Here is a 12,965-nt window from a genome sequence, read left to right as displayed (position 1 = left end):
GAACGTGATGACTTGCAAAATTACCTTTACAACTAAAGAGATTGGCTTGTTTATTCTTTGGTATGTGTGTGAGTATCCATGCCATTGCATGTGTGTGGAAGTCAGGAGACAACTTGTGGTAGTTGGTTCTCTCTTCATCATGTAGTTTGGGGATCTGACCCAGGTTGGTAAGCTGCTGGTAATTACCTTCACCCAATGAACCATCATCTCACTGCCCCTGGTTTACTATTTATAAAAGCACTGTATAAATCACACAAAAGGTCTTTGGAAGTTCCACTTTTTACAAACTATTGGAAAGGTCCTGAGGTCATTCAAGGTGGAGAGAAGCCTCAGGGAGTTCATCCTAACCCTCAAAGGAAATACAGCCCATAGTGTGAGACATCCTGGTCCTTGACAGTCCCTGATAAGGAGACATAGCACGAAAGCCGATTTTGAAGCTGAAGTGCCAGGGAGCACTATGCTCACTGTAATTCATTTCAAAGCGTCGGCCCATCACTGGTCCTTGCAAAGGTCAGAAGGATACTGCGAACACGCGTGGTAGCTCTGATCACTTCCTGCTTTCTCCAAGGGAGTAGCCAAGGCTGAGCTAAGGGCGAGCAGCTTGGACAGTCATTGTCAGCCCTGGCTGCACGATAGAAGGCTTTGTGAGACACTGTGCTCGGTTGCTTGACTGTGTCGTGTTGCGCTGCATATAAGACACCCTTAATTCATTATTCTGTACTTAGAGAGGGTTCCCTCAATCACCCCAAGTCCCTCCTTGTGCTTTCTAGAACCCTATACGACCTCAGTCACTCACAGACAGTATCTGCTTGATCTGTCCACCACCCTCTAAAAGCTCTTTGAGAGATATTCTTAGTCACCCTTCCCATGCTTAAAAAGTCCCTGGCCACAGGAAACACTAAAATTTATGTTAGGTAGGGAAGGATGGCTTAATGGGTACAGTATCCAGACTGTACAAGATGAGGACCAGAGGTCAGCACCCACATAAAGGTAGTGACAAGATGGCAAGTTTGTGGGCTAGCCTGGCCTAAGTGGTGAAGTTAGGCCAATGGGAAACCCTGTCTCAAATAAAGGGTTCCTGAGGGGACAACCTAAGCGGTCCTCTGACCTTTACATACACTGTGCACGTGTGCACATGCAGATATCCTCAAAGTTCATGACAGTATAGTGTGGTCTCTTATTTATTCTCTCAATTAAGAACACAAACCTAAAACATTTACAATGTTAATTGAACTCAACTTTCATGTTTTTACATGTCAATATTGAGCATTACAAGGACAATTATAGTTATGTTCAAAATTATGCACTCCCAAACGAATGACTGTTTGGTGTTAGGATGCTTACGCACAGTTCAGTTTTGGGTGTTAAGTCCTCGCCTCTCAAGGAAGAACATCCTGTTCACTTCACTGATGGGGACGTCTCTCAGCGCAGGGATGGCGTCTTCCTGGTACTTCTTCCACTGCTGACTTTTAGCATAGTTATCTGCCAGAGAGAAAAGCTCCGCTCAGCCAGGCGTTTTCTTTCTGGATTTCTGTGGTTAGTTAAGACCAATAGAGCTGTTTATCCGGCTGATACGAGACTATGGCCAACACCATGTACTAGGAGTTACTTGTCTCATGCTGTAAGGGAATCCCTAGCGAATGCAACTCGAGGGCTTTGGTTTAGTTACACGGCTGCAGCTCGCCACAGAGGGGGAGGAGTGTGATGGGAGCAGGAGGCGGCTGATTACACCGTGTCCAGGCAGGGGACAGACAGGGATAAACGCTTATATTCAGCTCATTTTCTTCTTATTTAGCGCTAGAACTCACGGGACGGTACACTCCACATTCTTACTCAATGAACCTCACAGAGTGCTCAGATATTGGTTTCCATGGGGATTCTAAGTCCCACCAAGCTGGCAATCAAGATTAACCCCCGTGCCATGTCTAATGTGACAAGATCACCGTGTCTCAGAGCATTTCTGTAGCCTATTGATTGCTTTTCTGACAAAAGTACTAATACCTCATTCTTCTATCCCTTCCCAATTTTATTCACACGTAAGCTTACCTGTGATGGTATGAATGGAGTTGAGTGGAGAGGTACTCATCATGTTAATTCCAAACAAGAGGACATAGCCAATTACAACAGCAATAAGGAGGTAGACAGGCAATGCAACCGCCCAGTATCTGCAGGAGAGAATATCGAGAAGTCGCAATTTCCAAGAGGCAGTCACGAAACACACTTTTCTGTTTGTTTTCTTGAGACAGAGTTTCTCTGTGTAACAGCCCTGGTTGTCCTGGAACTCGCTCTGTAGACTAGGCTGGGCTCGAACTCACAGAGACCTGCCTGCCTCTGATAGCATCTTTTATTAACTGCTATCCTATTTTATTTCTGTGTGCTTAAGCCTTTAAAAGGTTTTTTAGCATCAGCATCGTTTTAGCAAGACTTTAGGGAGGAAGGGAAATAAATGCGTTTGCACCACCATCTGAAACTAGTGCTGTATTAGTAACCTTTAGGGAACTTTCAGTTTCTACTGGGGTACGGCTCACTGGTCAAAGCACTTGCTGCTCCAGCATTGAGGACCTGAGTCTGGGTTCCCAGAACCTAGGTGCATGCTGGGTGCATGTGTGGCCCACCTGCTGCCCTAGCACTAGAGGGCAGACACAGGGAACTCTGGGGCAGGCTGGCTTTGTTCAAGTGAGAGGCCTTGCCCCACGAGTAAGGTGGAGAAGGAGGATGGGGAAAGACTCCTGGACCACTACACGCACATTCGAGTATGTTCAACTGCACACACCGGTGTGGCCAGACACATGAAAACACCCCCAAACCCACCACACCCCGACACAAAAATTAAAAAAAGTTTTTCATTGTCAACAGTTACTTATGGATTGTAAAAAACGACTTAAGGTGTGTTAGAAAGAACTATAACCCTTCAAAACAGCATAGTTTTACCCTTAGGGAGGGAATTATTACACTTACTTTTGAGGCCAGTAAGTTAAGCCTAAGGAGTTCAGCCAAGATTCGGGAATGAAAGCCCACACGAGATAAAGTACTGCAGGATGAAGCGGGTAAGGGAAGAGAGAGGTCAGTGAGACATGGATGCAACCCACATGGTTCAGATACAACCAGAACGTTCTGACCGGGCTGTGCTCCCTCAGAATTCAGCCTCCTTAGCTCCTTATCTGCGCCATTCTTGTAGACCATAACCACCATATTAGTAAGTTGTCAGTGTCTCAGCCCTCGCACTGTTTTAAACAGCCTAAGGGCTGTTTTTTTTCAGCGCCTAGTAAGTTGCTCTGCATGCTGTATGTCCAACCCTTCTCCACGGGTCAGATGCGATTGCATTTAGTTGCTTAGGGGAGCTTGTCCTAGATGGTTCTGAGTGTCCCTTAATACTCAAGTGTCTGTGACCTCCTTCTCTGCAGGTTCTACTTCACCTTACCCTCAAAACAATCCTGAGATACGTGTGCACATTTTATACATGGGAAGTGCTAAGGCCAAGTGTCAAACTACAGCAGTAATGAGGGTCGGTTTTCCTACGAATGCAGTGTTGTAGAGCGCTATGAGTCAAGACTGTGGGATAGATGACTCCTGAGGAGCTGGTTTCTGCTTTCCTTTCGCATCTGGTGCTGAACAAACGTGGTTAAACTGATCTTTTCCCTACACTTTAGCCCTAATGACCGAGCGCTAAAAGACGGCGTACGGCACAGGAGAACGACCTTCTTCTACTCCTTTCCCTTCTCCCTGTGGTTTTGCTTCCTGGGTATGTTTGACTCATCTCCAGACTCTCCAACCATGATGCTGGAAAGCTCAACCACAGCAGACAAGGCTTGGCTGTTTTGCCACTCCCTGGGGCTGTAACACCGCCTGGCGCATAGTAAGTGCTCAATAAATTCCTGAATTAACTTTTGGTTGTATCTTAACTCACCGGTTTAACTTGTTTATATAGTTTCTAATCCTTAAAATATTTATAAAAAATAAACAGCTAACACTTCTTATACACGGTTTCTTTGCATTAAGTACTTTACGTAGAATACCCGAGTTAATACGGGAGTCCAAAGCGGCAGTAGAGTGAAGTCCGCCAGTACGCCTGTGTTCTAATCCCAGTCCTGCTGTTTATTAGCTGTGTGGGTTTGAGCAATCTACTTAAACCCAGCATTGTCATCTTCAAGTCCAGGAGGGCAGCACGGAACCTACTTCATGGGATCACTTTATGCAAAACATCAACAACAAACACTATCACTATCCCCTTACGGGTGAGAGCACTTTAGGCCTGAGTAAGTTAAACACTCTTAGGCCAAACAAGGTCTCCGTGAAAGAGCCAGGATTTGAACTCAGTGACAACTTTCATCTTCTTCCACTTGGTTGAGGAGGGGCATTGAGGACAGGCATTGGTCCTCTTTGTGTGAGTGGTGAAGTCGGTTTTGTTTTGTTTTGTTTTTTTGGTAAGGCTCAGTGTCCTCATCTAAAAAAAAAAAAAAACCCTGGACATTATGGGGACCAAAGCAGACCCAGGATATAATAGGCCTATACCTGCATCTCTAGCCATTCACTCCTCAGATCCAGGGGGCTACCCTGGACCTGTAAACTCCTCACTCCCAAACCTCCGCAGGCCTCCTCCAGGGACTGTCCCATGGTCCTTCCGGCTGGCTTTATTCCTCTCTGGTACATCTGCCAGGCAGTGGCCTGGAGGAAGCCAACCTGACTGCTCTCCCAGGGCATGCTGCATGCGGCGGGTGCTACACTTATGCACAAGACCTCCAGGGCAGGGACCGGGCTTTATTCACTGGAGTGTGGAGCCTGGAGCTGGATTAAACACTGGAGGGCAAACCTGCTGTATTGGGTATATAAGAGCTGGATAATCACTGGAGGGCAAACCTGGTGTATTGGGTATATAAGAGCTGGATAATCACTGGAGGGCAAACCTGGTGTATTGCGTATAAAAACACCCTTAGCAAACGGGCTCCCTCCAGAGCTCCCTAGGAAGACACAGGCGGAGAAGGAACCAGCGGCTCCGCCGTGTGCACTTGTTCCCGGAACGAATGCGTTATTTTCCTGGTCCTCGAACGCACCAGGAAAACGCCCTGGCCGTCCGTCACCCGTTCCCGTTTACTCACTGAAGCCAAACTGCGAGCTTAGGAAAAGGACAAAGCCGTAAATGGCCCTTTCTGGCAGCGGCGACGGCGAATTTTCCACCATCTTCCCGGTGGCTTTGGGCAATCTGGGGGGGTAAAGGAGCAGCAGCGCAGGCGTCGTCAGGCCGGCATCTCCCCCCCGTCCCCCGCCCTCCCCCGCTGGAGTATTACATAACCTCGCGGCGCTGCGGATGCTCGCCCGCCCGCCCCCCGGCCCCCACCCCACGCCCCCCCTCCGCGTGCGCGCGCACCGCGGGGGAAAATGCGCCACTCGGACATCCCGGAGGCGAGGACCGGGCCCCGGGGCCCTGACCGAGGCCGGAGAGCCCCGCCGTCTCGTGAGGGGCCCGCCCCGTCCTCACCTGCGGCCCAGACCACCCTGCGGACACCCACGCCCACCCTTCCCCACCCCGCAGCCCCTCCTCCGCGCTCGGCCCTCCGCGCAGGCGCGGCCCGGAATGCCGCAGTGGCGACGAATTAAAAAAAAAAAAACCAACCAAAAATCCCGAGGAACAAGCGGGGGAGATCGGAGGGGATGGAGGGGTGGGGAGGGAGGGGCGAGAGCGCCCCGCCGGTTGGCGCAGGCGCACAGCGCGGGGGCTAGCGCAATCTCACCACCCGGCCCGCGGAGCCCACGGGGGTGGACGCGGCGGCTGCGCATGCGCGCCCCGCCGCCCACGTGACCCGCCCGCCTCCGCTGCGGCTGTGCGCTCGCCCGCCCGCTCGCTGGCAGGCTAGGCTGGCAGGCGGGCAGGCGGGCTGGCTCGCTCGCGCTTCGGGTCTGCTTGACGTGGAGGGCCGGAGGCGGCGGCGGCGGTGGCGGCCGCCCGCGTCCGAGGCTCGCGGGCCGCGGGCCCCGGGGTGAGTGGCGACCCAGCGCGGAGATGCCCGGGCCTCGGGGCGCTGCACACCTCCGCGCGTGGGTGTGTGGTGAGTCTGGGTCTGCGCGTCCCGCCGGGGGCGCCCGCGCGCTCAGGGGGTGTGGCCGCCCGGGCCCGGGGACGGTGTGTGTGTGTGTGTGTGTGTGTGGCCGCCCCTCTGTCCCCGGGGGTCCCGGGCTGCCCCCGACGCGGGGGTGGTGAGCCCTGCGGGCCTTTTGTGTGCGCGTCCGCGCGGCCGGCCCCGGGGCGCGCGTAAGGGGTAGCACGGGGGACAAGGGGGTCGTCCTGCGCGCTCGGGGACGCGCCTCTGTGCCCGCCCCGCTTTGTCCCCGCGCTCGCCCTCGCCCGCGGTGGGCGGCCCCCGTCTCTGTCTGTGGATGCTGCCCGGGTGACGCGCGCCTCTTGTATCCCCCCCCCCCCCCAAACCCCTGCAGGGACAGGCGCGCGGGCGCGTCCTCGCCGCGTGTCCCCAGAGCCGCGCGGGTCCGGGTTCCTGCGGGGACGCGCGCGCGCGCGGCCACCCCCGCCTTCCCCCGGTGTCTGTGTACCTGTGCGCGCGCGCGTCCCCACCCCCGCGTTGCTGTCACCCACCCCTGAAGGGACGCCCGCCGAGCGGCCCCCACCTGCAGCCTGGGCGAGCATCTTTTAGCTGCGGCGGGGGCTGCGGCGGCGGTGACGTCACCAGAGCCTGGCGGGGAGGGGGCCCGACTGGGGGGGGGTGGACAAAGGACCCCAGGGATGCGGCAGGTGGGCAGCAGCCGGCGGGCGGCGCACGGCACCTTTTCCGGAAGCTTCTAGCATAGGTCCTTTTCCCGGGGAGAGCCGCCTCGCCGCGCGGTGTGTGTGATACAGACAGGTTTTACTGTGTGTGTGTGTGTGTGTGTGTGTGTGTGTGTGTGTAATTAGACAGGTTGTCACTGCTCGCCCTGGTGTGTGTGTGTGTGTGTAATTAGACAGGTTGTCACTGCTCGCCCTGGTGTGTGTGTGTGTGTGTGTAATTAGACAGGTTGTCACTGCTCGCCCTGGGGGCGCGGTGTGTGTGTGTGTGTGTGTGTGAAATCAGACAGGTTGTCACTGCTCGCCCTGGTGTGTGTGTGTGTGTAATTAGACAGGTTGTCACTGCTCGCCCTGGTGTGTGTGTGTGTGTAATTAGACAGGTTGTCACTGCTTGCCCTGGTGTGTGTGTGTGTAATTAGACAGGTTGTCACTGCTCGCCCTGGTGTGTGTGTGTGTGTGTGTAATCAGACAGGTTGTCACTGCTCGCCCTGGGGGCGCTTTCCTCATTACCTGTCTCCAAAAAGCCTGTGTTCTAAGGATGCAAACAGGGAAAGAAAGGTTTAACCAAAAAAAAAAAAAAAAAAAAAACCCTTTCGGTTATCCGCCATCGCCGTCCTGGTCAAGGGTTTGTGCTTTGCAGAAAAGCTCAAGGACTGCTGTTTCTCTCTGTTTCCCTCCTGCTCCATTTCCTTGTCACTGTTGCCTGATTTCCCTTTTGATTTTCTGGAGTGCTTCAAAGGTCAAACATAGGTAGATCCGATCAAACCAGACATTTCATTTACCAATAAAATTTACTTCAAATCCTCCCAAAAGAAAAAAAAAAGAGACTTAAAAAAATTTGGAGGCGCTCAGAGCTCTCCCCCTCCTTGCCTGGAGATAGCCACTGTGTTCAGGTCTGTGTGAGATTTCCTTGCACACTTTACAGTTCGGTAATGGTGAATTTATACACAGTACATGGTATTGGTTTTTAAACCAAAGTGATGAAATTGTGTTTGCAACTTGCTTTTTTCACTCAGCATCACATTTTGATATATATATATGCATATATATATGCGTAAATCGAACAATTGTATTTTGAATGATTATAACTGTTGGTGTAGCACTGCGTTGTATGAATATACCATAATTTATTTTTAACGTCTCCTCTTGGTGGACTTTGGAATTGTTTATAGTCTTGACTCTTTAAACCTTCCTGCAGTAGCTATATTTGTACCTGTTTGTTATGCACACTTTTGGAGTTTCTCTAGGAAGTACACCTAGTCGTAATTTTGCTGGGTGGTAGGATCTGTGTATCTTCCAGTTAACCAGATGAGAGAGACACTCAGGGTTATTGTACCCATTTTCACCATCACTGATACTGAGAACACCCATTTCCTCTCATGCTTGCTAACAGACTACTTTTTTTTTACTTTCTCTTTACTGACCATCTTCATGACTAGCTTACTGCTAAATTTGCTTATAGCTTCGCCTCTGTCCAGCTATGTGACAGCAAATGGGTTACTCTCTCACAGCTGATGGGTTTGGTCTTTATTGGGCTTGGTCTTCATAATGTTAATTCCAACGAACATTTTGTTATGTTATCTAATGTTTCTATGGTTGATGTAAAGATAGAATTTCATGGTATGCTATATGTACCTCTCTAGTAGCAAGTGAACTGATTTAATTAAATGCATTTTAAAGATACGACGTTTCTCTTTAAATCCTTTCTTCTATGCAGTAGTTCGTATATTCAGAACACATGTAACATATATACAAGCTGTGAAGTAAAACAAATGAACACTTGCAAATCTACTAGTGCACCCAAGAGTCAACCTAACCAATATTGAATGTGCTCACTTTCAGAAGTCATTATGCTGAACTCATGTTATTCTTGTATTTTAAACACTTTAATCAGATTTTTGTGTATCACTCAACACTGAATTGTATGTTCGGTTTCTATGTTTGAGTAAAAAAAGTGGGTGTAGTCTTCTGAAACTTGCTTTCACTCAATGCTGTATTTCTAAGTTACTAATATTCAGTACAGATGTAACTCATTAATTCTTTACTGTTGTGTAATGTTGGGTGATATGCATTTTCCTGTTGGCAGGCATTTTGATTGTTCTGTTTTATATAAGAAAAGTAAACAGCACACCCACTTGGAAAAGTAGGAAAGCAAAGATAATTTAAGATGCTATGTACAATGCGGAAAAAGCCTCTCTTAATCCCAGCACGTCCTCTCTCCACTTCTCCAGGAAATCGGTATCATTTCTTCTGTTAATTATCAGTGTTTATAATTGCTTTTATTCTACTCAGCTGTATGGTAGGAGTAGCTGTACTTATCTCAAACATCTTGACACCTATTCTCTTTGTGTGGGTGTGTGTGCCATGGTACATGTATGGAGGACACCTTGGAGTTCTTTCCTTCCACCCTGTGGGGCTGGGCGATTGAACCCTGCTGGTTAGGGTTGGTGGCAAGCGCCCCTACCCACTGAGTCATCTTGCTGGCCCACTTATATGTTTAGAAGAATCACAGTTTGACTTTTAAATGTCTTTATGGTACTGTAGAAATTACCCTTTGCCATCTCACTCAGTGCTGAACCGTTTTAGGCATCATAGCAGCATGTGGGAAGCACATGATTTTCTTTTCTTTTCTTTTTTTTTTTTTGGTTTTACGAGACAGGGTTTCTCTGTGTTGTACTGGAGGCTGTCGGTCCAGCCCGGCCTCGAACTCACAGAGACCCGCCTGCCTCTGCCTCCCGAGTGCTGGGATTAAAGGTGTGCGCCACCACGGCCCGGCAGCACATGATTTTCGAAAGCACTTTTGATGCTTTGTGGACAAAAGATAGGTTGGCGCACGCAGCATCGGAAGCCGATGGCTAGAGTGGGATTGCTGGTCTTTAAGTGGGATGGACGCTCACCTCACACAGTGATTTCAGGCTGGTTGTGAAGCGGTTGTAGCTTACATACTTAGGTCACTTACATACTCAGGTCAGCGTTCTGTGAGAGTTACAGTCCACCTGGAACCTCTCCAACACTTACCTTAGATTTCTCCTATTTGCCAGTAGTTCGATGTGGTGATCATCAGGGCTTAAATCTGCATTTTTTTAATGAGGTTGACAATCTTTTTCATATATTATGTATCAGGTGTTTCCTTTGTGAGGAAAGCATGACCATGTTTTTTCACCCACTTTAAAAAAATACTGAATTGTCTCTTAAACCTGAGAAATGGGCAGCTTTTTCTTTTCTTTTTTTTTTTTTTAAATGTACATTGAAAAAAACCCAGGGCCTCATGCATCTGACAGAAAATTTCTACCACTAAACTACACCCTAGATCCCAACTCTCAGTTCTAATGTAACCTAATTGTAAGTGTCCTTTGCTCTGTGTTCCGTTTTAGACGTTTTTAAATGGTGCATCCCCTTCTTAACTCCATCTCCACCTGCAGGCAGTTTTTGTGAATGGTGTTGAGTTAGTGACCCACATTCATTTCATCTCTGGCTCTATTGAGTTAGCTTCTGCAGAGTCGTCCCTGCTCACTTGCCTGCTGAGCTTCCGAGTGTCGGTCTGCCCCTGGGTTGTCCGTCTGTATCTCTTGTCATCTGATTTCTGTCTGCGTTTGTATCTGCACTCTCTTAGTCACTATCACTGTAGCTTTGCCTGAAGTCTGCGTTTGGTTCTTTGGACCCCAGCTGGCCTTAAAAACTCAGTGAGGGCTGGGATTACAGGCATGCAGCAGCTCACAACTGGCCAAAACCTTCATGTTTCTAACATTTGCTAAGTAGTTCTGAGGGGCTGGAGAGATGGCTCAGAGGTTAAGAGCACTGCCTGCTCTTCCAGAGGTCCTGAGTTCAATTCCCAGCAACCACATGGTGGCTGTAATGAGATCTGGTGTCCTCTTCTGGCCTGCAGACATGCAGGCAGAATACTGTATACATAATAAATAAATCTTAAAAAAAAAGTAGTTCTGAGCCTTTGAGACAGGTACAGTACCTGTGAGCTACACTCTTAACCCCTCAGTAACCTTCATGCCCTGGAAACTCTTGAGACTCCCCTGTCATGAAGAGCCCTCTGGGGCTTAGTTAAAATAAGTCCGGTCAGTTTTGTGAAGAAGTAAAATTGGTTGCTGTCATAAATAATACCCGCCCCCCCAAGATTCCATTTGTGACAGTAATCAGTAGATAAAAATTTACAGCGTATTTTAAGATACTGATTTTAACTATCTTCTTTGCATTTTATTTTTCATATTTCGGAAATCCATTGGATTTTCTGTCATTTGCAATGGTTGTTTATTTTTTACCTTTCCAGGTCCTTAGCAAGAGCAGCCAGAGCCCTATCCTGCTCAGCACCTTTCCAGGCCTCCACATTTATGGACTTGAATTACATTTTTAAGTTCTTCCTGGAGATAGAGCCAAATTGGCCCTAAGATTTTCTTTTTAATGTACTGCAGGACTGAGTTTGATAATGTTTTATTTAGGGTTTGGTGCCTTTCTATAAACAGAACCTCCCCCCTCTTTTTTGAGACAGAGTCTCACTGTCTAGCCTTGGCTGGCCTAGAACTCTGGATGTAGGTCAGGGTGGCCTCAAACTCACAGAGATGTACTTGCTTCTGCTTCTTGAGTGCTGGGGCAGAGGTGTGCTTCTCCACACTCGGCTCTGGTCTTTCTTTTTTGACTGGTTGACGAAGGGAGTTACTGAGTGGTTTGGATTGCAGCTATCAGTTTATTAAAATTTTCATGGGATTTACTTACAAAATGGCTTAGGTCTATTCTTTTCATGTGTGCACATTTAGCAGCAGTTAAACTTCAATGGAATTGTTCATGTTTTCTATTTCAGTTCCCTTTCAGTAGTTTCAGAAATTTGTTTATCCATCAAAAAATTTTAAGTTTATTAGTATCAAATTCATGGCATTTTAATCACTTAAATGTTTTGCTTTGAATGTTCTGCCTTTATTTCTCTCCTCATTTTGAATATTATTTATACTGCCTCTCTCTGTCCCTTTTTTTCTTTTGTTTTTGTGACACTGGGACTTGTTTTGTATCCTGGGCTGTCCTGGAACTCAAATAGCCCAAGCTAGCTTCAAACACAGGGTAATCCTACTGCCTCAGCCTCCTGGGTGATGAGATTACAGGCCTGACTCACATAACTGGCTCTTTTTTTCTTGATTAGTCTTGATAGAAGTTTATCTACTTTATTACTTTTGGCAAAGGAATAATTTTTCTTTGGTTTTTATTTCGTTGTCGTTCAGTGTTCTGTTTTTTTTTCTGTTTTGTTTTGATTTCTTAGCTATATTGTTAAAATGTGGTCTGTATTTTACCTTTATGGAACCAGTTTTTTTCTCATGCTTTATGGCCTTGTTTGTGTAGGATTTAATAATTATTTATGAATAATTTTAATGTTTTATGTGTAGGTGTGAAGACTATGTTTTGTAATTGTTATGTATCTGTTAGATATAAAGATTAGAAATTACAGCTGGGCATTGGTGGCACATACCTTTAATCCCAGCACTCGGGAGGCAGAGGCTGATGGATCTCTGTAAGTTCGAGGCCAGCCTGGTCTACAGAGCAAGTTCCAGGATAGGCTCCAAAGCTATACAGAGAAACCGTGTCTCAAAAAACAAAAACAACAACAAAACAGATTAGAAATTACGTTGTTCAGTCTTTATTAGCTTTTGTTCATCCTATCCTACTTACCCGAGTCTGCTCATGTTTCTTCAGGGCGCCAGACTAGAGTCAAGCTGACCGGCGTCGTCTTTGCCTGCTCATTTGACCAAGCCGATACTGACGCGGCTGCAGTTGCTGGATAGTAGTTAGGAGACTGAGAATATTATGAATCCAGGATCTGTTGATAGTCCCAACAGCTTTTCTTGTTACGTATGCTGAGACTCCTTTAGTAGATGCATGCAGGCTTCTCTTCTTCGTGAGTTGGACTTGTGCCCTGTTGTTGTCCATCCTTAAATGTGCGATAAGGTCTCTCTTTTGTAGACACTACCCAGAATATCCTTTTATTTTAGTTTCATTATTTTAGATTGTTTACAGTTTAGATGTTTCTTAATAGAGAATATATTTTTGGATTTTTCTTTTTTAGCCCATTAGACAAGATGTCTTTTAATTGTTTTGTTTAGAAATTTCTTGATTGATGGTCAACTCATTTTTTATCTAAAACAATTTTTATTTTACTCTTGAATTAGAGAAGTCGTTTTGATATAATTCAAGGCTT

The 12,965-nt window shown here is 47.5% G+C and overlaps 2 protein-coding genes across 5 annotated transcripts in view; one reads left to right on the top strand and one right to left on the bottom strand.

Annotated features, from left to right (window-relative positions):
• Positions 1-208: 208 nt before the first annotated feature.
• LOC101825145 (phosphatidylinositol glycan anchor biosynthesis class P) lies at positions 209-5,747 on the bottom strand. 3 transcript variants are annotated; one of them, XM_005073798.4, is made up of 6 exons: positions 5,612-5,652; positions 5,097-5,200; positions 2,959-3,031; positions 2,047-2,165; positions 1,349-1,482; positions 209-685 (listed from the first exon to the last, which is right to left on the bottom strand). In XM_005073798.4, exons 2-5 carry the CDS (start codon positions 5,176-5,178, stop codon positions 1,352-1,354), a joined length of 405 nt encoding a protein of 134 aa, XP_005073855.1. In that variant the 5' UTR covers positions 5,179-5,200; positions 5,612-5,652; the 3' UTR covers positions 209-685; positions 1,349-1,351. The 3 variants fall into 3 exon arrangements, with proteins under 3 accessions (XP_005073855.1, XP_012971585.1, XP_012971586.1); XM_013116131.3 differs by lacking the exon at positions 209-685 and having other exon boundaries at positions 1,166-1,482; positions 5,612-5,747; XM_013116132.3 differs by lacking the exon at positions 209-685 and having other exon boundaries at positions 1,355-1,531; positions 5,612-5,661.
• Positions 5,748-5,845: 98 nt separating this feature from the next.
• The window catches only part of Ttc3 (tetratricopeptide repeat domain 3), a 96,897-nt gene continuing 89,777 nt past the window's right edge, over positions 5,846-12,965 (top strand). For both annotated transcript variants that reach the window (XM_040750424.1, XM_040750423.1), the window contains exon 1: positions 5,846-5,975. The gene's annotated coding sequence lies outside the window, so the exon portion shown is untranslated. The remainder of the gene's footprint in view (positions 5,976-12,965) is intronic.

Source organism: Mesocricetus auratus, unplaced genomic scaffold (assembly GCF_017639785.1).
Source record: "Mesocricetus auratus isolate SY011 unplaced genomic scaffold, BCM_Maur_2.0 Super-Scaffold_100008, whole genome shotgun sequence".
NCBI classification, from domain to species: domain Eukaryota; kingdom Metazoa; phylum Chordata; class Mammalia; order Rodentia; family Cricetidae; genus Mesocricetus; species Mesocricetus auratus.
The sequence above is the reverse complement of the archived record's forward strand: the minus strand, read 5'-3'. Positions and strand labels throughout refer to the sequence as shown.

Coding starts and splice junctions, on each gene's coding strand:
- LOC101825145 (XM_013116131.3), bottom strand. CDS start 5,178: ATGGTGGAAAATTCGCCGTCGCCGCTGCCAGAAAGGGCCATTTACGGC. Junction 3,032..5,096: donor AAGCTCGCAGTTTGGCTTCA/GTGAGTAAACGG, acceptor TTCATCCTGCAG/TACTTTATCTCGTGTGGGCT. Junction 2,166..2,958: donor TTAACTTACTGGCCTCAAAA/GTAAGTGTAATA, acceptor TCTCTCCTGCAG/ATACTGGGCGGTTGCATTGC.